Source organism: Falco peregrinus, chromosome 2, assembly GCF_023634155.1.
Source record: "Falco peregrinus isolate bFalPer1 chromosome 2, bFalPer1.pri, whole genome shotgun sequence".
Taxonomy (NCBI): Eukaryota; Metazoa; Chordata; class Aves; order Falconiformes; family Falconidae; genus Falco; species Falco peregrinus.
Genome location: NC_073722.1, coordinates 351,118 through 377,198, shown reverse-complemented (window position 1 = coordinate 377,198; position 26,081 = coordinate 351,118). Strand labels below are relative to the sequence as shown.

The 26,081-nt window shown below is 44.0% G+C and overlaps 1 protein-coding gene across 1 annotated transcript; it reads right to left on the bottom strand.

Annotated features, from left to right (window-relative positions):
- Nucleotides 1-359: 359 nt before the first annotated feature.
- LOC101912278 (ADP-ribosyl cyclase/cyclic ADP-ribose hydrolase 1) lies at nt 360-25,715 on the bottom strand. The gene is made up of 8 exons (XM_027785637.2): nt 25,441-25,715; nt 10,777-10,909; nt 9,964-10,099; nt 9,078-9,160; nt 7,239-7,315; nt 6,430-6,522; nt 4,086-4,172; nt 360-879 (listed from the first exon to the last, which is right to left on the bottom strand). The coding sequence occupies exons 1-8, from the start codon at nt 25,677-25,679 to the stop codon at nt 798-800; spliced, it is 930 nt and encodes a 309-aa protein (XP_027641438.1). The 5' UTR covers nt 25,680-25,715; the 3' UTR covers nt 360-797.
- Between the last annotated feature and the right edge of the window lie 366 nt (nt 25,716-26,081).

The window sequence follows — 26,081 nt, the reverse complement described above, 5'->3', positions numbered from 1 at the left end:
TATGAGAGTTAGAAGGCTTACGCTTACTGCTATATTAAGAATAAAATGTAATCTGAACTGCAAGAGTGTTTCCAGTAGGATGTTAATAGGGCAGTCTGAGTCAGTCTTGCTATTTTCTCTCCCCAGCTACATATTTGATGTGTTCTTACAGATGCTGGCAACCCCCTGAGTGGTTTCTGGTCTTTTCTTAGCTCAGCTCAGCCATTTCCCCAGCAGCCACTTGCTGTGATGCCCAATAAAAGGTAAGAACCATTCTGCCTCTTCCATTACTTGCTTCACTTGCTTGGGGGTGCCACGGTCCCTAGGAGAAACATGATGTATATATACCGTGTGCCACTGGGCAGTGCTCCCCTCTGGGATGCAGGGAGAGTGTAGCATGCTCCAGTCACTTCCCATCCAGTCTTCCAGCAGGGAAGTAGCAGAGCACTGAGCCAGGCAAGCTCTGCCTCCGCCAGAAAGTCTCTCTCTTCTCTATGCATGCCCCAGGGAATACCATGCTCTGAGCCTGTGGGCACAAGGGGAGCTGTACAGGCGGGAGCAAACAAGGGCAACCATCTGCCCTCAACCACTGAACATGCCCCGGCCCCTTTGAAATAATGTTTGTGTGCATGTGTGTACAGTAATCACACCTAAAGTATCATCTCCTGTTATTTGGTTGTTAGTATCACAGCAAGGATTTCTGGTTATGGACTCTGTACACACCACACTACTATTTATCGTTCTAAGCTATGTAACCTCATCTTTTCCAGTTTTGCATGCAAATAATGAGAGTCCTCAGCAGTGTGTAGGACTGCATTTCATGGAGCTGCCGTGGCGTTGGTGCAAAGTCTGCAGTCTGAGTGGTCAGGATTATGCACACACTGAAGGAGCTGAACTGGCCTGTGATAAGACACAAAAACAAACAAATATTTAGTAACCACTTTGCAAGTACAACAGAGTAACTCCCCAGGTACTAAACCCAACATGAAAGTCACAGTGCATGTTACATCTGTGCTTATAAAGTAGATGTCTTTTCTTAGGTTATTTTTCAGATCTTGCTGCAGAAAGATAACTGGTGTTTCTAGGGGCTAGGGACAAGAGCAAGTGAGTATGCAATAAAGTATGATGTGAACTCACAGCATGTCAGCTACGCTGCGTTAACAAAAATAATTATGAAAAAGAAGATCTCTTGCACGGGCTATGGAGTTGCTGCCATGCTGGGAAATTTACCATCTTGCTTACTCAATGGTAACCTCTAGTGCTACAATGTAAAGCTGTTGCTAACAATGTCAGATATGATTAGATTTTTTTTGCTGCAATCACATCCAGTGAATCTATTTTGGGGTTTACTTGTGGAGGATGCTGTTGACGTGGACAGAAGCAGGAGAAAATGACCAGCATAAATTGCTACATGGCATGAAAAGCGAAATGCTCATCTGATATGGACCCACACAGTCCTGTTTGCAATGACTTCAGTGGAGTGATGCTAACTTGCACAGTCTATCTTGAAGAGTTTTACTGTACGTGTAAATTGCTTATTTTATTATTGCTCTGTATATAAAATACTAAAATTAATTGTCCATATTGCTCTACACAGTTGTTCATGTATTAGTGGAGCTCTGACAAAAAGCCACACTTGTTACTGTGTCTGAGGAGAGTTGTGAATCACAGCAATGAGTGTGTCAGCGCTCAAGCAGATCACTGAATGCTGTTATGTGGCGTCCAGCCACATATGACAGCCAGGCAGTCAGGCCCAGCAGCAGGGGTTTACAAAAGGCGGGTCTTGCCTGACTGACCTGATCTCCTTCTATGACAAGGTGACCCGCTTAGTGGATGAGGGAAAGGCTGTGGATGTTGTCTACCTGGACCTTAGTAAAGCCTTTGACACTGTCTCCCACAGCATTCTCCTGGGGAAACTGGCCGCTCATGGCTTGGATGGGTGTGCTCTACGCTGGGTAAAATGCTGGATGGGTGGCTGAGGCCAAGGAGTGGTGGTGACTGGAGTTATATCCTGTTGAGGGCTGGTCACAAGTGGTGCTTCCCCAGGGATCAGTACTGGGGCCAGTCCTGTTTAATGTCCTCATCAATGACCTGGACAAGGAGGTCAAGTGCACTCTCAGTAAGTTGCAGACACCACCAAGCTGGGCAGGACTGTTGCTCTGCTTGAGGACAGGAGGCTCTGCAGAGGGGTCTGGACAGAACGGACCGATGACCCAAGGCCAACTGTGTGTGGTTCAACAAGGCTCAGTGCTGGGTCCTGCACCTGGGTCACACCAACCCCACACAGCCCTACAGGCTGGGGGAGAGTGGCTGCAAAGCTGCCCAGCAGAAAAGGGCCTGGGGGTGCTGGTCAATGGCCATCTGCATATGAGCTGCAGTATGCCAAGGTGGCCAACAGCATCCTGGCTCGTATCTGAAATTGTGTGGCCAGCAGGACCAGGGCAGCGACCATCCCCCTGTACTTGGTACTGGTGAGGCTGCACCTTGACTACTGTGTTCACCTGTGGGCCCCTCAGAACGAGGAAGACCTTGAGGTGCTGGAGCATGTCCAGAGGAGGGCAACGGAGCTGGTGATGGGTCTGGAGCACAAGTCTTATGAGAAGTGGCTGAGGGAACTGGGGCTGTTTAGCCTGGAGGAAAGGATCCTCATGAGGGACCTTACTGCTCTTTACAACTGCCTGACAGGGGCTGTAGACAGCTGGGGGCTGGTCTCTTCTCCCAGACAACAAGCTATAGGATGAGAAGAAATGGCCTCAAGTTGCACCAGGAGAGGTTTAGATTGAATATCAGGAAAGATTTCTTCACTGAAAGGATGGTCAAGCATTGGAACAGGCTGCCCAGGGAAGTGGCTGAGTCATCATTCCTGGAGATATTTAAAAGATATGTAGACATGGTCCTTAGGGACATGGTTTAGTGGTAGACTTGGCAGTGTTGGGTTAACGGTTGGACCTGATCTTAAAGGTTTTTTCCAACCTAAACAATCATAGGATTCTGTAACAACTCTTCATGATGTGTTACGGGTTTCTCCTGTGCTAAGCCATGAGGGATCTAAGCTACTACTTATTTCCCCTTCCTTCCTGGCCCCTTAGTTTATTCATCTTAATCTAAAATAGTCTGTACCTACTCACAGGTCCTGGGAGCATTGATTAAAGGCTGCATTTACCCAAAGAGAAAGTGAGTACATGATCTGGCAGATTTATGCACTGCACCAGTGATAATTTTTTCACAAGGTGCAGAGTACCCGTTAATCAGGTTCAGCAATACCTAAACAGGAATATATTGCTCTGCCTTCAGGATTAAAGTTCTATCACCAGATAAGGCATTTGTCTCCTTTGCAGGCCAACACTTCCATACTTAAAACCGATGTTACAAACACAGCGGGTTTTAGAAATGTTTGTTTACTTTGGAAATGTTATCTAATTAAGAGTTCTTCACTCTGAAAAGCTGTTCCTGACAGATATGAGTAATATTGAACTTTTGCTGCTTTTCTAATGTCACTAAGAAATAGTTTTGCTCTGTGTGAAGGTCTCTAAACCTACACAGAGGGATAAAGCCTCTCAGGCTTCTGTATCTCCTCAGCAGGCAGCTGGAGATTTCAGGCAAGTCAGAACTTGGGCTGCTGTTTCCCAGGTTCCTGTTTTTCTCTCCTGACAATGGTAAATTATAGTAATTAATAATGCTTATCATGTCTCATGCCTTATTCTCTGACAAAGCAGCTGGACAGAAAGTAAGCTTAAACTATAGCGAAGGAAGTGAGGACCATCCTTGACATACTGCGCTATCTGCATGCCACGGGGAGGAAAGCTGCTTACGTGGTTCTGATTATTGTAGGTAAAAAGCCCAGTCAGATGAAAATCTGTTGAAGATTGCTCCTTCTCTGAAAGCAATTGAACAAGCTTAATGGCAAGCACGAGGCAGAGAGCAAACCCCAGACCCAGCCAACACTTGCAGCCCAAGTGGAAGCCCTTGAGAAGCACACAGACACTGAAGGCATGTGATGGCAGTAAGAGGGGAGTCTGCTCTAGCTTGCTGTAAACCCTGTCAAGAGGGAGATGCAATTTCAGGTTTATGTTAGCAAGGCGTTACCAATAACAGCAAGTAATTACCTGTAATTGTCTTCACAGGTGATCTTAAAGTTTCGCTCTTCTAAGATGCTTTTTAACCTCTTTATGGAATGACCTGAGCAGGATTCACTGGAGAGAAAAGTCTTTCATTATTTGTGTTCCTTACGTGTACAAGAAGCTAAATTCCATACTATGTCACTTTGCTTTCTTTCAGGTAAGATTCTTTAAAAGCTTGTTTGCTAATGTGCTGTAAATTCCATTGGTTCTGTGGAGTTTTTGCTACCATTGGGCCTTCGCTGGTAGGAACTGTGATATTCGGCTGTGTACCTTGCACAAGAACTTTGTGCAGGATGGTGTTAGTGGGAAATAATTCAGTTCCATTCATAGTTCAATAAGCTCTAGAACTGCTCCAGAGCTATTGGTGGCCTCCATCCACAGGAGTACAATATAAGGCTGTGGAAGGACAAAGGGATCAAGTCCTCTGTGAGATGAGAAAGGACCAATCATGAAAATGAGCAGCTAAGCCCCAGGCAGAACATAAGACAGGAGTAAGCAGGTAGACAACATGGGAGAAAGCATGCTATGAGCAGCGCCTGTCTGTTTGATTCAGTCTGTGGGTGCTGCTGCTTTGTTTTGGCAAGGGGCTGTTTCAACCTCTTTTCCATTGGCAGGAGCCCTAACTTGTGTGTTCCTTTTCCATCCAGCTGATGGTTTCATGAAGCATGTAACAATGTCGTGCCTTTGAGATATTTATGTCTATGCTGAATTTGCTTGAAATAGCCCGAGGGGCCCCAAAGCTGAGTGAGAGGACTGACAAATGTCATAGGCAGAGATACTGCAAAAGACTTGCTACCTTGGGATAAAAATAATTACCTAGTCCAGAACATAGGACACACACCAGGGCAATAATACAGTAGCAGATCGTATCCAGTTCCTAACATATGGCATTAGTGGAAAGCAGTTCTCCTTTGTTCACTAAACTTGCCAGATCTATCAGTGACTCATCATGGAATACAAATCAGAAGATAAAAAGAATATCTACTATTGGAGCTAATCCTCCCTCTTTCTCCTTGGAAGGAAGTCGAAAATAAAAAGGAAACTGCTGTGAATGTGGCACAGGAGGAGGATGTGTCAAGAAGGTTGGCAGGGCACTGGGTTGTTGAAGCTGTTTAGGAGGAACGTGATGGCTTTTCTGATGTAGGGGAATCGTGACCGAAAGGATCAAGTGCTATGTCTGTTAGAACTAACGCACAGATTACTCAGTGTCCTTTTCTTCAGCAAACCTCTGTGCAATGGGACACAAGAGTATGTCTGGCACACTGACCACAGGATACATGCGTGCCTGTGGGCTCCAACAGATATGTCAGCTTGTGTGGCAGAGACACTTCAGGTGTCTGGGCTAGGGAAGCTGTTGCAGCACTGGAGCTGGTACTGTGTCAGACAGTGAGGCTGGCTAAGCAAGGGTCTCTGCTGGGTCCACACTCATTCCTGAGTGGCAACTGCATCATCACAGCCTGCTTCCTGACCCACAGGATCAGAGCTGCTGCCTCTGTCATGGGGATTCCTTAGGAATGGGAGAAACCATGGCAGTGTATTATAACCACAGGAACCACAGAACCAGCTCTGAAGGTAGGGGTCAAAGGCCTCTTTGACTGAGCCTCATGCTCAGTGCTTGAAATGTGATAGATCTGCAAATGAATCTGACCAGGATGGAGAAGGTCACTCAGAAAGGCTCAGATGTGATTTGAGGTCACTGTTCTTGTATCAGTAATTCCATGGTAAGCACTTAGACTCCAGATCTGTTATTAAAAATCACATAATCACTTAGGTTGGAAGGGACTACTTCAGATCATCTAGTCCAACCAGTATCAGCTAGAGCAGGTGTCCCAGGACCCAGTCAGGTTTGGGGAATATCCACAGTTGGAGACTCCACAACCTTTCTGGGAAACCTGCTTTAGCATTCAAAATTATTTTATCAAAAATAGTTTTGCTCAGCATAATTATACTATTACTGCAGACAAAGATATTTTCAGCCGTTCACCCTTGCAAATGTAGCCTGCTCTGTGACTTCAGTGCTGCACTCATAATAAAGGTCTGTAGAACTCAGTGGGGTTGGAAAGAACGTAAAGGTCATGGGACCTCTTGAAAGCAAGAAAAATGTCATTTGTCTTAGCTACAACTTCTCAGCAGTACCTACAAAAAATACTAAAGAAAACAACAGTACAGATGTTTTTCTTTCCAGTAAACTTAGCAGCTAGGAGAGTGAAGGTAGAGCAGGTATTATGTGCAGGTTTAAGGCAGTGTCACTGTTAGTCAGTCACTTGTTAGAACTAAGCTGTGCTGTTTGGCTTCTACATGCTTGTTGTTTCGTACTGGCATGACTTACCTTTGAGGTCCACCGATGTCATGCATAAGCCAAATGTGTACTGCAGAGACTTTATCTGGATTTAGGTTAAAGATCTCAATACTTCCAAATATGCTGTAAGAATGGGACATGAAAAAGCAAAACATTCTGTTATCTGAAAAAGACGTACAGAGTATGTTCCCCAAATACTAGTGCTTATTAGCGCTGCTGTTATTCTCAGTGAAAGAACGTTATCTTGCCAATGGATTTTCATAGAGTATTTAATCACCTTATGGTAAAATATTTTCTCCCCATTACTTCAATTTCAGAAGAACTTCTGAACCTGTCTGCAGACTGAGACAAGCTGAAGTTTTTCCATCTTTAGTACCTTTGCACCTGTTTGGTTTATTGGCTATTGATTTGGTCCAGTGCAAGGGAAATGATTATGGCTGTTCCCCTGACCAGCACATTCTGCATCTTTCAGTATTATTAAAGACTGCACTTCCAACCAGATGACCCAAGGAAGCACAGTCTGAAAGGGTAAAATCCAATCAGCTCCATGAACGGTTAGAAATGTGTCATTCAAGTGTAATGAAAAAATAAACTGCTATGATAAAGTTACTCTCTGTAGCAAGAGCATACTGGATACCCCACCCTCATACCCTCTGAAGGATTTCAATTACAGTCACTGCATAGAAGGAGTTAAGTGAATCAGCTCTACCACAGCCAATGGTTTAGACCCCTATATGAGTTTCCCAAAATCTGTTCTGCACTGGGACTCGCTGGCAATGACATGCTCACCAGCGTGCAGGCCCCACAGAAACATGGGTGGTAGCACGCTGAGTAAGTACCTGCTGCTTCTGAAAGCCCCAGCTTCTACTGATCCATTGAGCATCACCTGAACCACACCACATGCTGCTTCTGCAAACTGAACAAAACAAATGGACATTACACTCTGACACTTCATGCAGTGCCGTGTCAAACTCAGGGCTAGTAGAAATTACTGTAGCTTCTTTGATGTCATCAGAACTGATGGATACAAGTAGAGGATCTGGCCAATATTTTTGCAGAACATATCAGTGCAAAAAAACCCAAACCAACCCCAAAAAGCCTCTAAAGGCTATGGCAAAACAGTGACAAAGGTACATTAGCCAGCTATGAATTGGCTGTCAGAGGCTGCATGGGATTGGTACAGCAACTTTGCTTTCACTGCTGTTTTCAGGTTTTGTAGGGCTTTTCAGAGTCCCAGCAGCTACAGCTATCTGATGGGGCTGTAGTAACTTGCAATAATCCTCAGACTACTTTAACTCAGGTGGTGATGACGAGAACAGAGATGCCACACTAGTTTTAGGAGATGCAAACCATCGTGTATTTGTTACACCGTGATTCACCCTCCGTGTTCTTTTGTGGCTTAGGATTTTTCTCCCCAGTGGTTTTCGTAAAGCTCATCACTGAGTTTCATTTAATTTGATTTTTACATTACTGGATCATGTAATCACTGCTCTTTTAGTCTTTAAAGCTCACGGCCAAATATTTAAAGACTACTAAGGTTACAACATAAAGTAACCACTTTAGATACATAATGCATTGGTAAGACAAAGAATTTTTAAAAAGCTTGATGCAGGTGACTGTACTTATCAAATCTTCCAAGTCCTCTTACATCTAAACAATGTGGCTCACACTCACATCTTGAGAGCTGTGAAACTGCAGGAAGATTTCATTAAGTGTAACTTGCTAATGTAATACGCGTGAGTTTTAATAGATCTTAAATTTATTTGGACTGGAAAGCCTGCAGCTGAGCAAGACTGACTGTACGGTTGTTTATACCTCCCAGATTCTGGAACTGAAGGGATTAATAAGAACACAGAATCTATTCTGACCTTGGAAAACTTATGTACACCAGTTTACCCACAAAATTATTTTTTTATGGTGAGTAGACTTTTTCTTGGGTACGCGAGAGCTGAAGCATACAGGAATGCCTGCTTTCCACCTGGGCAGTCATCTACTAATAGCCGTATCAAGGATGAAGTCTTGAGAGACATGTAAAATCAAACTGATACAGAACAGGTTTTTTTCTGACAGTTTTTTTCTGTAAAGTGCTGATTCAACAAACCCAGGCTAACTGCTTAACTTGGACTAGCAGGGTCTCATTGCGTTGACAGGAGTTGGCATGTGCATACGAGTGGGTACACCCTAGGAACCTGGCCAGATGCTGCTGTAGGAGGACATGCTCTTCAGGTTTATGCCAGGAAGGTGCAAGGGGATTCTCAGCTGCTTGGAAAAATTCTGTGCCAATTTAGGCACTGCTCTCAATATTTACATGCTAAAATGTGTTTTATTTTAGCAATTTCAGTCCTCTGATTTAATTAAGGTGGTGATTATTATTAGTGTAAGCATTATTTGCAAAGTTCCAGCTGTCTGCCAAGTCTTGCTCTAGACACCAGCACACAGTCTCAGCCCACCCATAAGAATGCCCAAGCTACAGTGCTATTAAATCCTGTACGTAAAACATGGGACCTTGGAAATACACATTTCCAACACCATGATTTTTAGCACCTGAAGCTAAAGCTCATGTGAACTTTTCTGTTGTGTGTTTTAAGTCAAATCTGCAAACTCACATTTTTGGCAGTGTCAAGAACTTAGTGCCTTTCAACATTCTTGGATTCAGGGAGATTTGTTCTAGATCTTACCATCTTGGATGCCATTTTCCAGAACACAGAGCTAGGATTGCTCTCACATTCACTTCGTTTTGGACAGGATTCATAGTTGATTCCTGAGAAGAAATAAATTTATAGAATAGCTAAGGTTAGAATAAATATCATTGCAATGTTTACATGGCTTTGAGAGATGACTAACGATGGCAAAAAGATCTGCCCCCTACCAAAGAAAGAAGGCTACACAAGGAAAGGGGTCTAAGAGGGAAACGAATTTGCATGTCTTCAAAGGTCTTCCAGTTTGCTCACACATGTTTTGGGGAGGCAGCTGCAGGCCCTGCATGCAAGTAATTCTCAGAAAACTGATTTTCTCAAAAAAAAAAAAAAATTGAGAAACAGGTGGCTCTTGACAAATACTGTCCAATTGCATTGAAAAATTAAACTTTGCCCAACATTTTCAGTAATTCCAGCCCAGTTTAGAGGTTGCTAGCCTTAAGTACCAACCCAGGGGTCCTGTGGGCAGCAATTGCCCCAGGATACCCACATAGTGCCCCTGACACTTTGACTGGCCTATGGCCAGGACCTTTTTGAATGGCATTCCTGTTTCGCAAGGGTTTGTACTACAAAGGTCACAGGAAGGCAGCGAGTAAGCTAGATAAAGAGAGCTAGATGTGACCATTAGACCAAGCAGCAACTTTGTGTTTTAATAAAAGCCAAAGCTGTGGTTTTAAAATTAACCCGAGAACTAAGTATTATTTTTGGTTTTCCATAACATGGGACAGAAACACAGTTAAGGTTTTAAACTAAATTACAAGAAAAGAATATGATAAAAGGATTGTGTTTAGGTTTAGATACACAAGAGGAAAGAATAGTCTAGAATTCCAGTGTTTATGTTTGTTTTGTAAAAAACCGGACTCATTACCTGGGGCAGAGGGGTCTCCACACCATGAAACCCTATCAGCCATATAACCCAACAAGGTGTCCTCCAAGGTAAGGAAATTTTGATTGGATTTTGTATAACGATGAGCGAGGTCACTTGTCTTGCTCCAAAACAGTGACTGTGAAATAAGGTACAATGTCTAATAAGTGATACTTATACTAGAGCTGCTCAGGAAATTTTCCTGGAGAAAAACAAAACCAAAAAATATCATGATAATGAAAGAGGTTTAGTTTTTATTGAAATGCTGCAAGTTCACCTTAGTGGGTCAGTTCTTACTCCTGCAGCCCATGCTCCCATTTCCAAAATCTTTTTGGGTGGTTACTTTTTTGTGGAAATGGATGCGTTCAGCCTATAAAGCATTTTGAAAGAAAGGTTTTGACTAGTTCTCATAGGATACATAACTAATTTGTTGTGTGCTTTGGAACTGCACGTGGAGGAAGAGCTTTTTGGAAGCAGTGTCCCTTTAACAGCATGATGGGATGCTCCTTACAAAAAGCCACCTGCTCAGGGAACAGGGACATCTCCCTCACTTCACCAGGATGACCCTGGTACTGGTGTTTGAGGCAAGCCTCACACAGGGATAATCTGCAGTGACAGAGAATGAACAAGGTCACTGGGGTCCAAAGGTGATAACTGCAGGACTATTGTAGTAAGGGCAAAAGCAAAATATCACCCTAGTCGACCTACAGACCCTCACAGTCATTACGGACAAGATCCCATCGCTCAGAGCACTGCGCAGGCATGCCATTGCACAACAATCCTACCTCAGCAGTCCACCATGCATCGTACTGTTACCTTGTTACAGGGTATAGGATGACTCGCTAACTCCATTAAAGGCTGATAATCTTCTGATGTAATATTACAGGGGTTCTTGTAAATGAACGCATGTTTTAATGATTCCCATATTTCTAGGCAATCCTTATCTCTGCTGAAAGATTAAAACATAGTTAATTAGTATTTATGAGTATTTATTGCTGTGATAGGATGTCCTTCTGTTATGGTTAAAAGCTTTAGAAGAGTTCTAACTGTCCTTAGGCACCAAAGTACATTATCCATTACAAAAGCAGAGTATCTCAAGCAAATTAAGTAAAAACGGAGGAATCATAGGATCATTTAGGTTGGTAAAGACCTTTGAGATCATCAAGTCCAACCATTAACCCAGAACCGCCAAGTCCACCACTAAACCGTGTCCCTAAGCACCACATCTACATGTGTTTTGGACGCTTCCAGGGATGGTGGTTCCACAACTTCCCTGGGCAAATGAACAGTTTTAAAACATCTTTCTCTCTATCCTGCATTTTGAATTTCTGATTATTGCAATATCTGAATGTCCTCTATGGTTTTGTCCCTTAAAAAGAGCAGTGCTGATATCACATAACCAGAAGATCAGATTTCTTGATTATTCATACCAAATCATGTGAAGCAAATGTGGCAGGCTATAGGTTGTAATTTTAAAAGTATGGCTGAAGGATACTACCTTCTCAGGTACGGTGAGCCAAAACTATGCCCATGCATCTCCCTGTACAGAAATAATATCTATATTTTTACCTAAAACAAAAGCAGGTGTCTGGCTGTTTTGGACCTGATATGATTTTCGCTTATGCACTCATTTGTAGTTACTGACTTTGCTGGAGCCACAGCTGATTTGCACACGTATAGCCAAGATCCAGATCAGGTGCTTGGTCGACAGTGGGTTTTTTCAGTCCCCTCCTGATCCTACACCCAGTTACAGGTTCTGGCACTTTTGCTCTCACTGGCATGAGTCAGAGGAGCTCCACTAAATTTACATGGTGGGGAACTGCTTCTTGCCACAACACAACTCTGTCACCGCAGCCTGTGCTTGTTTCTTAAGACACTGCTTCATCAGCCTAGGAAATTAAAGCACCTCTCTGTTGACAGGAGGGCTCCTTTCGGACTACCAAGAGGAACTCTGTTGCACAGTGTGGGCAAGCAACTGTGTCTCTGTACTGATGTAGTGCCATGCTCCCTTCCTGAGGCTGCAGCATACAATACCATTTGGGATGGCTCAGGACATTTGCTTTCTTGTACTTGAGATAATGAATGAAAACTTTGTATTAAGATAATTTGCATTTATTGCCTGTCCAGTATGGGTTTTCAAGGCTGTGCCCCATGGGTGTACTTCCTTTCCTCTTCCTGCTCCCACAGTTTCAGGCCCCTGTGGAAAGCCAGCCTCTCTCCTTACAGCAGTGATAAAAAACTCTCTTCTCGATTTTAATGTAAATTTAAAATGTTGACTGCCTTATCCTGCTGTCTGCATGTCTGAATGGAGCTCTTCTGTCTTTGACTCATCTGCTCTTTCTTCACCATTTGCAATCATCTTCCAGAGTGTTCCCACTAAAAGCTGTTTGAAGAATGGACTTTGTCTTGTGTGAAGAAATTAGAGCCTTCAGAGCACTATAAAGCCAGCACTGATCAATTAGTACACGACAGACCCACAGCTGCAGGCTTTGTTACCAGCTGGCACATCCACGTGGGATGTGGAATCTGATCACTTCCAAATAGTCCTAAAGGGATTAAGAAAAGCAGTAGCAATTCATTGAAGATTTCAAAGCATTTTCAAGTTAATTGTCCCTACAGCTGCGTGATCTCATTCCTACTGCTGAACCTGATCGCAATTTCTACACGTTTAAGCATCAGGGGGCCAAACTGGAATGCTGAGCTCTCTGTGTGACGTGGGCCGCAGGAGCCAGAACCACTGAGCTCCTGGCCGTCTCCTTGCTTGTCTGGGCATGAGCTCCCCTCCTTTCCTTCCTCAGCCTTATGGAAAATAATCAGAAGACAAATAGGAGGCCAGACTCACTCTGTGGCCAGAAGAAAGCGACAGCACCTGACAGCACTGTGTACCAGAGGGAATGTGTCCACCAGACGCACCGCAGGGGCTTGGGCCAGTATCATGCCAGGAAGGACCAAGCAATCCACAACAAGATGTCCCTGGCCTTCCTTCTTTTCTGCCTTTATTTATGTAGTAGCAAATCTAACTGAGTATTGTATATGATATTAGTTATGGGGAGGTCATACCACCAAGGTGGTTACTACAGCAGGTTTCCATGCCCCGGATTCTTCCAGCCCTCTGCAAAGGCTCCGCGGTGGGTATGTCCTCAGCTCTCGCTCCCACGGCAGCCAAGCATGTTACACTGCAGAGCTCTAGCTGGGCTGCAGATATGCCGCAGCCCAACCTGGCAGATTTCAAGCAAGCTTGGGTGCTGCTGCTGCAGAGTGCTGTCTGAGACACAGCCTGAGCCTGGGGCAGGGCACAGGCAGGTCAGCCCGGAGCGTGTCCAGCCGGCCAGGGCAGCCTGGCTGCACGCCCCATCTAACGCCTCACCGTGCAGTCTGGTACTGCTGTGTTAGGGACCACACCTCTTGCTTATACCAACCAAATTTACCTCCAGGTAAGGAAAGACTAGTAAGAATGATGATTTTTTACAGGGCTGTTGCCTTTTATCTGGGAGCCTAAATGCACTTCCAGTTACAGTCACCGTAGAAATCAGAAGCCAAACTGCAGATGCTCTAGGGAGCACAGTCAGTGCACTGTCATGTCAGGAAGTTTTCACATGTTTTACTTAGCAGAATTTAACTTGAGTGTATTAAATTTTCTCCTGGAGGAGCCTGTCCCTGGCTGCAAACTGTGTAATTAACCTGCAGAGACCATCCTTCTAGCTTTGGTATTTCATTTAGGAGTTGGGAAGTTGTAAATACCTCTCACTGCCACTTAGGATTACAACATGTCTGCACTGAATCAGCCAAAAGAGAGGGCTCTGGGTGATGGAGGGCAGAATAGGCAGCTGTCCCCTTTGCTTTGCACAGTCAACAGTATAATCAAGAGAATTTGTAGGGCTTGGCTATGAGCACTGGTACATCTCACAGACATTTATATGGCTCACACCTTCTCATCTGTCAAATGATTTGTGCTCCTGGCAGAAGCTTTTTTAAAATTTTTTTAAGCTACTCCTGAAATCTGTTATATGTAACAGTGTTAACAGCCACAGATGACAGCTGGTTACCTGGTCATTTACTCTTTCATATTACAAAGTTTTTAAACTTGGTCTCAGAAGACAAAATATTTTTCAAGGAATCATAAGAAAAATCTGGAGGGTTTTTTTCCAAAGCAGAAAGGTAAGCAATACACACAATACAAAGCAGTTCTGCTGCTGGACTCAAGTCATGGCCATAAAAAGCACAAAGCAGCAACCATCCAGGTGATTAACAATCCTCCCGGGACAGCTTGCTGAGTCACAAATTCAAAGCATCAGCTCTCTAGCATTTCAAGACACCAAGCTCAGTACTTGGTGATGTGCATGGATGTCACTCGTGCCCAAGAGAAGAGTCTTTATATCCATGGTCCTGGCAAAGCTGAGCAAAACTACAAATGTCACAGAAGTGGTATGGCTTAGACTTCAAATGGGGGAAGGTCATCTACAGCTGCTAATCGGCGTGGTACTTTTAATTGTATAAACTAAAATGATAAGGCATGAAGATGGGCTTTTATAGAAATTAGGTAATTTCAGCATTGTTTTAGAAATCAAAATACAGATCTTCAATGTAAAAAAATACATGCAAGAGCTTAACAATATTTCATTTTTGCTGTCCTCACCTATCAAGGTGGATTAAAATAATTCATTGATATGCCATCGGAAAGCTATTTCTCTGATACGAAATACAGGTTTCGCCTCATATCTCAAAGAGATTGCCAGTCATGTAGAACTGTGATTTTGATTGATATATGGAAAAATAAGTCATGAGAAGTCTTTTGGACTTGTTAAAGCCAGCTCCAGGGAGATATGCCACTCTTTCCAGCCTCACTGTTGAGGTAGACACTTTTCACTTCTCCCTTTTTCCAGCACAGCGAGAAAACATTTGTCTGGTATGCAGCGTTTAATTCACGCTGAGTAGAGGTAAAGGCAGAGACCTGCTGTAGCTCTGGGCCTCCTGAAAACAACACGAGAAGTTCGCTGGCATGTGGTATGCTAAAAATTCCAGCAAGAAGTTTCAGGTTGAAACAAGCACATCTGCCCCACCAAAAAATGCCTGAGAAACAAACTGTCCTCCCAACTTCTCATTGGGAAGTTCTCAGTCACAGAATGGGCTCATTTTGTTTTCTTTCTTGGTGTACAAAAGAAAGGAAGCATGCAAAAGAGATCACCAGTCTACCAGTCACATTTATCTAATCCAGATACAGAAATCCATGGTGAATGCGTTACATACCACACTGCTGGGAGGCTCATGTGATCTCCTTCTCTGGTTTTCGTTTGTATGTTTTGGGTTGCATATTAATTCTGCATCATATCTGCAAATATCATATATTTGTGCATAACAGATTTCTTCCTTTGAGGTTAACATTGTTTATGCTTAAATATTTAAGGCCTTTTATTCTACTGCAGAATCTGAAATATTTAATCCAAATTCAGTGACATGTAACATAAACACACTCTAATGTTATGTTTAATTTTTTTAAAACTTTTTTTTTATGAACAGAGTTTGGGAAATGCTGGCACGTGTGAAATAATAACTAGCTTACTTAGAAGGAACACTGTGAAACCTGCTGTAAACTCAAGAACTGAACTTACAACCCTTTCTCCTGAATGTGAGGACTGCAGAACTTGCCTCATGACCTTCTGGAGACAGACACTATATCCTGTACTCTGTAGAGTGTTGAAGAAGGGCTGGGATGCAAATAACCATTAAAACCACATCGCCTTATTAAATCCAAATGTTATACATACTGCAAAGCATATCCTGCCTTTGTCCTTACATTTGGGTAGAAGTTGCATTTTCCAATGAATTTGAGTATTTCTACCCATTTACCTTTTATATGAATATCACACTAATTTATCAGACAGAAGCTGGAGCCAAGAATAGTTCCATTAGCAGCTATCCTAGCAGCCAAACTTTAATGTGCTTATTAGAAAAACGGACAGCTCCTGCATCATTATCTCTTGCATATCAGTACACTGGTCTGGCTAACCTTGAAAGAGTATCCTTTCACTTAAGGGAATGGGATGGCATTGAACTATCTGGAAAATCACTATTAATATAGATCTCCTTTTTCTTTACTTTGTAATTTTCTTTAACTGGACATGACAGAGCAAATTCATCCCCAACTGAAATCTATTTAATTGTTATAATATCATGAATAAGTTTCATCCCTGCAGATTTCAGTTACACCATGAACAATGTCTTGCTTTCAGTTACTTGGGCTGTGTTGCTTGTACATTTATACTCAAAGATTTGAGAGAGACGCTTCAAGTATGGGACCCATTTTAAATTTGTAAGAAATTACTTCTGGGCTTTGTTCTGGAGAACTCAGTCAACCCTGCCTGTATTGTTCAAATCGCTGTGAGGCACAGATACTTTCCTGGTGAGACGTGGTCTCCCCTGCACCCAGTAGCGGCTTTTCCAAGGTCTCAAGTTTTCTTTCTAAAGCACGCAATGTCTTCAGGCCACACTGAGATTTTAATTGTGGTTCTGTGGTGAGGCTCTGAAGTTAGAGCTGGAAACAGTCCCCTGAGTCCTTTACGTAACTGGCCTTTGCAGGCACCAAACCTCACCAGCAACTGCAATTTGTATAAGAAAACCCTTCTCATTTGCTACCACTGTTAGCCAAAACTGTAATGCAGATATGCAAATAAGCACTCGGAAATTTGGCTTTTTAAAAAAATCAGTGAGAAGTTTGTGGTTATTATGAAGCTCCTTAAAGGCTTAAGGTCAATTCACACTCTGCTGGGAGCTTAAGGTATCGTCTTCACCTGTGAAAGCCCAGGCATTTCAGAAGGAGAATGCATATTGAAGGATCTAAATGGTGTAGCAGTATTTCTGCATCTAACAGACCCGTCTCTGCCTGTGTTTTAGTTTATCTGCCTCCTTTAGGTGAACTGTGATGGCTGTAGACAGTGCTGCAATTTACACATCCATATTCAATTTGTTTTTTCATGTAAACTTGTGAGTGGCTATGTCTTTATGTTGTCAAAAATGATGGGATGAACAACAACCTTTATGCCTGTGTTGAGGAAGCCCTCTGTAACCCAGAATCCTTTTGCTACCTTTTTTGCCCTAAATATTTCTGGGTTTTCTTCCGCTGTCCCTTCCCTTCTCCCAGCCTGCTGCTGCTTTGGAGTAGCTTTTTGGAGCGGCTGCCAAGCCCAGCCCAGGCGGCTGTGGTTGCGCTTCTCTGCAGCCAGCTCGAGCAGCAGGTGTGAGGAGCTGGATGCCGGGAGAACACTGCCACCAGGAGGGAGAGGGGGCTTCGCAGGAGCCCCAGCTGAGGGCAGCCCCAGAGGTGTGCGGTTCTTCATGCCAGCTGATGGCCAGACCCATCTCCAGACCACCTGTCAGAAGATGGGTACGTGCATGCAACAGATCAGCTCTGTGCCTATTCTTCCAGCACCTAAAATCTCCCATCAGGTATCTTTGTGCTAAAAATCAGACAGATATGATTTAAGAGAGGTCAGCCAACACGCTGTCATCGCTGAGGATTTGATGAGATAACTGTCTGCTGTTGTTAGCATTAGGATAATAGAGAGGGGGGAAATTACCAAGGGAAAGGAGGAAGGAAAAAAATCACGGAAGACCTGTCGATCTCAATGTTTCCAATGAGCACCAGCCTCTCACTACCCACTTGGTTTAATTATTGTAAAGTGTCTGCCACCATAACATTTCTGACTAACTTTTTTTCAATATGAGAATGACATACTCTATTTTCTTGGCAGCTTGATTTTGTAGGTATTGCTCTCTGTTAATTAAATAGTTCAAAAGCCAGTAAAGAAAATGTTGGAGGAACTGACTGGGGATACAAGATCCAAAACTCTGCCTCAGAGAAAGATGACTTCTGGAAAAGTTGCCTGCAGGCAGGGCGATTAAATTCCCCACAGCAGAGGTGGGGAGTCTGGAGGTCTGGAAAAAGAAGTACAAGGTGAGATTTCCACTGGGTGCACCTCAGGGCTGTGTACATTCATTTACAAGTAACGACTTGGAACGAACGATAGCTCCTCATTACATCGGTCCTTCACCTTTGGCAACAATGAGAAGGTTTTAATGGCAGGTGTACTTGTGGCTTTGGTTTATAGTTCCTAGAGTGTTTCACGTGTGTTGTGTGCTCCAGGACAACAGTAAGCCTTACCACCCTTCCTGGGAAAAGTTGAGCCAAGAGGTGGCAGCTATAAACCAGTGAAGGGTTCATCTACATAAGCAGATTTTTTTGCTGGCTAGATTTCAGCTTTCCTGGGTCAAAACCCAAGCTGCTAAAGCAGATGGTGTTTTCAGTGATGCTCTGTAAGTGGGACACAGTGTCTAGAAGGGCAGAAGCTTCACCTGGACTGCATTTTGACAGAGGGTCATAGCTGCTTTACAGTTTAAGCTTCCAAGTGAGGGCCATGTCATCAACAGATAGAAGGGGAACAAATTTAAGCTGGAATCTTGCCACTTGATTAGAAAGTGTATTTTTAGTATTGCTTTATTTTTAATATGAAACTTGGAAAAACACTTCTATAAGAAAGATCTAAATTAAAGTATGTTATAGCAGGGAATCACTCAACAGCTTAATGCAGCTGCAGACTATCCCCCCCCCCCCCCCCCCCCGAAAAAAGAAATAAATTGCAGTACATTAGGTTTTTTTATAGAACTGAAACTGCTGGGATGTGGCATAAATGCAGTAAGGAGAAGTCCCTGCTTCAAGGGTGGCATGTGTCAGCAAGACAAGGACAAGGGAACAGATCAGAGATTTAGTACAACTTGCTAATACCTGATTTGGGTGACATCTCCTGGGAAGACAGCCTGCATCTTCAGCATCTGTTTTTACCCTTGGACACTTAAGGGAGATTTTCATTTGACCCTAGAGAGAAAAAGGATGCCCCTACAGAGAAGCAAAATTATATTTCCCCACAGTGCTCTGAAGCGTTAAAATTTCTCAAGTTTTAACCATACCTTAGCAATGACAGCTGAACAGTATCACCTCTAAGCACAGCTGTTTTCACTGACATCTCTACAGATATTACAGGAGAACTGAAGCAGGGAGAGGTGGGGAAGAAAAGGATTTCCCCTTTCAGCAACAACATGCTCTTTGACTGGCCTATCCAAACATCTAATAATTTCAATTCTAAAACAGTGCTATAATTTAGACAGCCCCAGCCATTGCTCTGTATAGCCAATTCTATAAAATCAATGAACAAGAGAGAAGGCAAAGAACAGGCACTGACTGTATATGACTAAATAGCTGCATAAAGTTGCAGTAGAAAAGTTGGACAGTATTTCATCAACAAATATTTCTGATTAATGTATAGAAGGCCAGTACCGACAGAATGATATTCTCTTTGGTATCTTGGATTAAAACCAAAGGAAACTTTCACTGCAAGCAGATTTATTATATGATGTGGGGTAAGTGTGATGCAGTATGTGTAGGCTAACCTAAATGTGAAAAATTATTTGAAATCCTACAGAATCTTGCAGTAAGAGCCATTAAATATCTAACCACTGTTAAATAAATGTAAGAAGTTTGAATATATGAGACATACATAGTCATTTAATATCAATTTTCATATGATTATAACTCAATATAGATGACAGAGGAGTTGACATATGGCTGCCAAAACAAGAGATAAGTTCAGGTCTCAACAGCATCTCTGTACCTCAGAAGTACATTGATGTTGGCCATGGAGAAAAGACAATGCAACTTTTGATATCTTCCCCTTAAATCTGCAGGAAACTCTCAGGCTTGGGTTGCTCTTGTCAGTGGAGTTACAGCCTGGGAGGGTAAATTTTAGGCGCAGAAATGAGTATGAGCTTTGCCCAGAATTGGATGGCCTTTCACAGCCTAGCATTGATGTTTATACTCAAGAAAAGCAGAAACAAATGTTGGCGGTTAATTATCTCAAGAACAAATAAATGATAGCTACTCACTGCCACATGAACTTGTCTCTTGCTAAAGAGAAAATGAATTCTTTCTAATAAACCTCCTCTCCGAAAAGATTACAATGACACCCAAACAGAACCCTATCTTACAGCCAAGAATAGTTAAGAAACTAGCCCTGTATAGCATGAGGGCTCATTTGAAGGACCAACTATAGAACCAGTGGCCCCACCTCTAAATCTTAAAGTGCTAATAACTGTCCATTTGTGCCTACTAAATGTTATACTCCAGCTTCCCATTAAAGCTCAATACAGCATATTTTGATGGAAGTGTATCTTTAAGTAAGACTCAAGCAATTCTTAATGTTTATAATGTTTATATCTTAGTTACCAAGAAATTACAAGAACGGTCAAAGTCACTCACATACAAGTCAGGGGAAAACAACTGTAAAAGAAGACCTCGTTATAAGTATTGAAGGACAGAATACATGAAAAACAGCTATGCATGCTTCATGTAACAAAGGCTAACACAGAAAAGGTATTAAAGTCATCATATTGGCATATGAAATAGGGAGAAGAATATTAAGAACATACACTGAAGCATTGTAGCAAATGTTCTAACTTGGGCGTTCTAATAAGCAGTGTGTTATTATGATGATACAGTGCCCACCTTAATACTGAGAGACAAACTGAAAGTAGCAACAGATATCAACTCCATTGCCATTACAGAGGAGCCAAAATGTTGCTGCATCACTGTCCTAGTTAGTCAGCGGACCTCTTGCAGTCTAAAAGCATTTTCTAAGAAACAGGAGAATAGAAAAGTACCTCTGGAGACTGTCTAGTCCAATCCCTGGCTCAAGCAGGTTGCTCGGAGCCATGTCCAGTCTGGGTTTGAATATCTCCAAGGATGGAGCCTCCACAAACTCTCCAGACAACCTGTTCTCCTCTTGGACCACCCTCACAGTAAGAAAAGGATTTTTTGTCTGATGTGTAAATGGAATTTTAATTATTTTCTTTGTTTAAGTATGAACAGAAGTATTTTAATTAGTGCCCATTGCCTCTTGTCCTGCAACTGCATACTGTGGGAAACCTCGGCTGGTCCGAGGGATCGGAATGTGAGCTTAGCCTTGAACAGATACCCGTGTATCCATGAAGAGTCCGAGAAGTCCTGAGAAGAGCTGAGCTAACAAGATAAAGGAACTGACAGCTGCGCAAGTAAAAGAAGCGTATTAAAGATGTGTCGAAGAAAAGATCATCCAATCATGAACTGGCGGTCTCTAATTAAACCAATCATGTATAGACACATGTTCTTAAGAAAAATATAAAAAGGCTTGTAAGAAAAATAAACAGGGCCTTTCATCGCCAGGTTTTTGCATTGTCAGACTCAGTAGGATTGCTGGGCCTGGAGAGTCACGTACGTTACCAAAGTGGCTCCCTCTCTGCATACTTGGTGCTCTCTCACTGACAGAGGTTAGACAAAAAATAAGCTGGTTTGATTTCAGCCATTTCCAAATAGCAGGTCCGTGCAAGCTTGGCTTAGCTTGGGTGAATGGGAGACTGAGAAGTGACTGCAGATCCGAGGGGGATACTCACTGCATGGGAATGAAAAATCTCTTGGGCTGCAAATTTAAGATGAGTTTATTTCTAGACTGAAAAAAAAGCATTGTTTATGCTTTGGGGATCAGTGACTATGACCTTTTAGAATATGTCTTCTCTCCTCCTTTCCCAGGGCACAAGGTGTCGATCCATGCCTGACCTCAGCCTGCCAACCTAGCCACGGCGGAGGAAAATGAAATCCGTTAACTCCGTCAACAAGTTCCGTGCTACACCTGTTACTGCCGGTTTTCCCCCTGCAGGCATCAAGGCACAAAGCCATCACAACATCCCCCAGCCATGGTAAGTTACCAGGTGGCCACAGCTGCTCTCGACCAGCCCTGACCTCCCAAATGACCCGGCCTTGCCCCGGCACAGGCTGGTGCTGGTGGGTGCCCCGCTCTGCTCACCCCTACGCCTCCCTCCTCCAATTATATCTGCGATAAATTCCTGCAAGCTCAAATTTGTGTTGCATGAGACCCGGAGTATGAGAAGGGCGAGTTTCCGATAGCCACGAGGGAGGCCGCACCGCTGGGAAAGAGGAGACTGAGTAATCTGAGGTCAAATCCTTCCCTCAGCCTTTGGCCCCTACTCAGACAAAACTACCGCGCGTACCAACAGCCATGGTCGATGACTTCGGCAAGACTAGTGAAAGCAGAACTTGCAGCTTTTGTTAATGTTGAAAAAAATCTCAGACTGCTGAGCTGTGGCAAGCTATGGCTCTAGCTCCGTCTCCTGGCAGCTGCCAGTATCTTCCAGGGAAGTCAAAATGAAACACTGCTCTTTAATGTCCGCATCTGGGTGTGCAACCCTGTGTGCGAGGAACAAACCCCCTAAAACCTGCTGCTAGACCACCCACATTTTCTCCTAAAAAATGGGGCTAATATTGAAAATACCCTGTTTAAGCATTTGGTATTCCCTGCCTCCTCGCGAACTGTGGCATGGTGACAGTTCTGTGCAGGAAGATGAACCGAGGAAACTGTGGGTGTGCAAGTCAGGCAGCCAGCAGCAGAGACAAAACTGAGGATTGCATTGCACACAGGTACTTCAACAATTTTTTTTCCTGAGGTGCTGCATACAGTACCTGAGAACTGCCCTTTAGCAAGCAAGTTCAATACCGCGCCTGCATGTTTTGATGGCTGAGGGGGATAAGCACATCGACAGGGTAATACCTGATTGCATGAGGCAATTCTTCAAAACGCGACTGCAGACAGCAGCAGCCTTTCCAGTGGCCTCACTGAGCTTGGGTTCAGCCCACAGACCATGTCGCAACAAAGAAGAGCATGACCAGAGTGTACTGACTGTGTACGGTGTCTGGGGCTCCAGGAAAATGAGGAAGAGTGCAAGGAGGTATCCTCTAGGATTAAAGCAGCCATGATGGTGGAGGTGTGTACGTTAGCATGTCCCTGGCCTTCTCACATGATTTATAGCATGCAGTTGCAAAAGCAGAGCTAAAGGGGGGCTGTAGACTTGTGGCCTTTGTTAAATCCATCCATGATATCCAGAAACATTATGAAAGTCCATATTCATATGTCAACAATCCCCCTTTTTTCTAAAATCTGCCAGCTATTCCAATTTGAACTATGGCACTCCAAAATGTAGTAGTCACACTCACTAACTACTGCGGTGAATAGATTGCTATTTTTAAAAATATAAAATAAAGTATCACCAAAGATGGAACTTAGTGGCTCTGATATAAAAAGGTAAACGTATGAGGAAATGCCCATGAGTTTACTAAAAGGAGAGTTTTTTAAACAAATGCGCATGTTGGTGTAAGATTAAAAGGGCAAGAAGAGATTGTGGGCAAATTTATGAGGAAATGAGAAGATGTCTAACCAAGGCACCAAGGTTCCCATGGTGGGATCGGTGGCAACAGAAGTCCTGATTCAATATAGACCACAGCTTGCTCAGCTCATAAACCTGCCCAAGTTTCTGCAGTTCCTTGTTCCTACTCCTTTACTTTGATTGAGTGCATCAAAGATCTCACGCAACACAAGATCCAAGGCCAACATTAACGATGAAAGAGCATGGGATCAAAGATAGGGGGTGCTCTGATGTGTCCTAAAGGCAAGCATTTTGTTATTGCAAAGTGCCAGCAACACAAGTGGTTGCGTACACGACAAACTGCACCAAGGTCAGCTGGATCAGAAATGAGGAATCTCGTGTTGGATTCCCAGGAAAGCACCTATGTTTAATCCTTTGTTCAGGAACCTCCTGAACATTTCAGGTGTGTGTGAATGAGCGTATTTTTCCTTTCTTCAGTGTTCTATGTCTTGGATAGATTTGTCTCTTAAATAAAATAAACCAAAAAGCGTCCCACTATACAGAAGTCATTTAATCTGAAAGAAAGTGAGCTCACAGCCATGAAGCTGTTAAACATTGTTGGATTATGAATAGCACAAAATGTTATGCCTTGTAAAAACAACCTTCCTAGAAAATTTATGGTCATGAGTTTGTGATTTTTTAAAAAGTGTCTTTGAAATAATTGCTTAAATAAATTATTCCCAGTGCTATTTGTGGTTCAGATTCAGCCTGTTGTTATGAATGAAAACGTAGGTGACTTTGAAAACGTGTTCACACAAAACTGGTTTTCACATCTTCAGCACCCCAATTTGAAAGAAACAAGCATAAGTACTAAAGGTTATCAGGCTTCAAAATAATTTCAGATTTAAATACGAAGTGTATTTAATAAATAAGCTTCTTTAATAAATTCGTATGTGCCTTTAGAAATATGTACATGATTTTGCAAAACCTTCAGGAGCTTTTTAATTTTATTTGAAAAAGAATCCCCCTTCCCTCACTAAACCCACGTAGGTGTTTAATGTAAAGCATGAACTTAAGTCTCTGCATGCTTGGGCCATGATTTTCAATGTGACAGTTTCCCTTCAGATGCTGCAAATCAGCTTTTAAATATGGCACCAGACATCCAGGGCCAAGAGAAGTCCAAACACAAGCAAACTATGTACAGCTTTGTTCTCATCAGCAAAATGTTATGAAAACGAGAGGTGGCAATTGCCTTTTGTAAGACAAAGACCAGGATGGTTCTGTCACCTGGCCAAGGTGTGGGGCAGCCCCACAGCTCTCAGCCCAGGGTGGTGGAAATGGCTGTCAGAGGCTTACTGCGGACACAAGATCGGGTGACTGGAGCCACAGAAGCGATGGATGTGTCCCTGCTGAGAGACCCTGGCTGCTCTGGATCCTGTCCTGAGGGTCTGTGTGTCCCCAACACTTGCAGGGGGCAGGGCTGGGGCACTCCTTATTTCATACTCTGCCTTTCCCTGTGGTGAAGTAGATCAGAAAATCAGTTCTCAGCCTTAACAGACGTGGGCTCAGGGGATCCTCTTCTGCAGCAGAGGAGAGGTGGGCTGCTCGGGGTGTCACACCACCTGCTGCCATGGGCTGAGCAGGGACCAGCACTGGGTGAAGGCTTTGCCTGGGACTGCTGTGCTGGCAGTTACCCATCTGTACTGCTCCGTGCGAGCTGTCTGTGTGCTCATCACAAAGTCTTACCCACATGCTAAAAACACCTGTCTTGGCTAACCCTGAGATATTTCTCAATGCTTTTCTAACACCTTTGTCCATCCTTTAAATCTGTGCTGAACCTTCTCCTTTTCCTCCCTGCTGTGTGGGTTTGGTTACACGAATGCAGGATTTTTGGCAGATCAGCTTTATAGCAAATTGCTTACCTCCACGTACTCAAACCTGTTAGAATGCAGCTTTTATTTCAGCTGGCTTTAAGGAAGTTTCAAAACCTGTTGATGATTACGTTTTGACCTAGGATTATTGTTCATTACACTGGCTCTGCAGGTAGTTTCCTTAAAGAGCCCCCACTCAGGTGCTGATGGTCGCTGTCAGAGTCTGAACATTTTGCTACAAAACGGGGGTCTTACCCCCCTGACTTCTCTCTGCCACTGCAAACATAGTGGACACAGCCAGGTGGAGGTGAGAGCCAGCTCTCTTTGGATCACTTTACACACCTGATGCACACCCGAGACCACTACTCACCCCAGTTCAGGGTACCGTGCCGTGATGTAGTTATAACATCTTCCCAGGATGACTTCCTGCAGGTTCCTAGTGGTCCCTCTGTCCTTCCACTTCAGCATTTGGGGGCTGAGCTCTCGCTCCCCGTGAGTCAGGACGGAGGCCAGCACCACGGCGAGGACGAGGGCGGCCAGCAGGACCGCGATCCCCACCAGAAGGACGGTGCGCTGCCGCGTCCGGGCAGAGCCCTGCTGGAAAGGCATCGTGCCAGGGCTCGCTGAGGAGCAGCACCAACTGCTCTCCCAGCGCGAAGGGAAAACAGCTTTCTGGGCTGCCACCCGCGCCGCCCCCCCGGCTCGGCCCCGCCAGCGGGAGGCCGGGCTGACCCCCGCCCGCCCCGGGGTCACCGGCCACCGCCATCCCGGCTGCGCGGCCTGGGGGGGCGCTGAGCCGGGAGCGGGTGGGCGCTGGGCTGGGCTGGGCCGGAGAGGGCCGGGCCCGGCTGGGCCGGGCTGGGCTGGGGGCCCTTCCACCGGCTCCTTCCCGGCAGGCTCGGGCCGGCTCCGTCCTTTTTAAAGCCGAACAGTGGCTTGTCGGGGCTGGACGCAGGACGGTGACAGCCTCGCTATTGCAAGCCTCCGTTTCCCACTTTGCCGTGCTTAAAC

What these genes read in the sequence shown, in the direction of transcription:
- LOC101912278 (XM_027785637.2), bottom strand. Translation starts at nt 25,679, where the DNA reads ATGCCTTTCCAGCAGGGCTCTGCCCGGACGCGGCAGCGCACCGTCCTT. An exon ending in GGGGCTTTCAGAAGCAGCAG is followed by an intron (nt 6,523 to 7,238) that starts GTACTTACTCAG and finishes CCATTCTTACAG; the next exon opens with CATATTTGGAAGTATTGAGA. An exon ending in GACATCGGTGGACCTCAAAG is followed by an intron (nt 4,173 to 6,429) that starts GTAAGTCATGCC and finishes TTTTCTCTCCAG; the next exon opens with TGAATCCTGCTCAGGTCATT.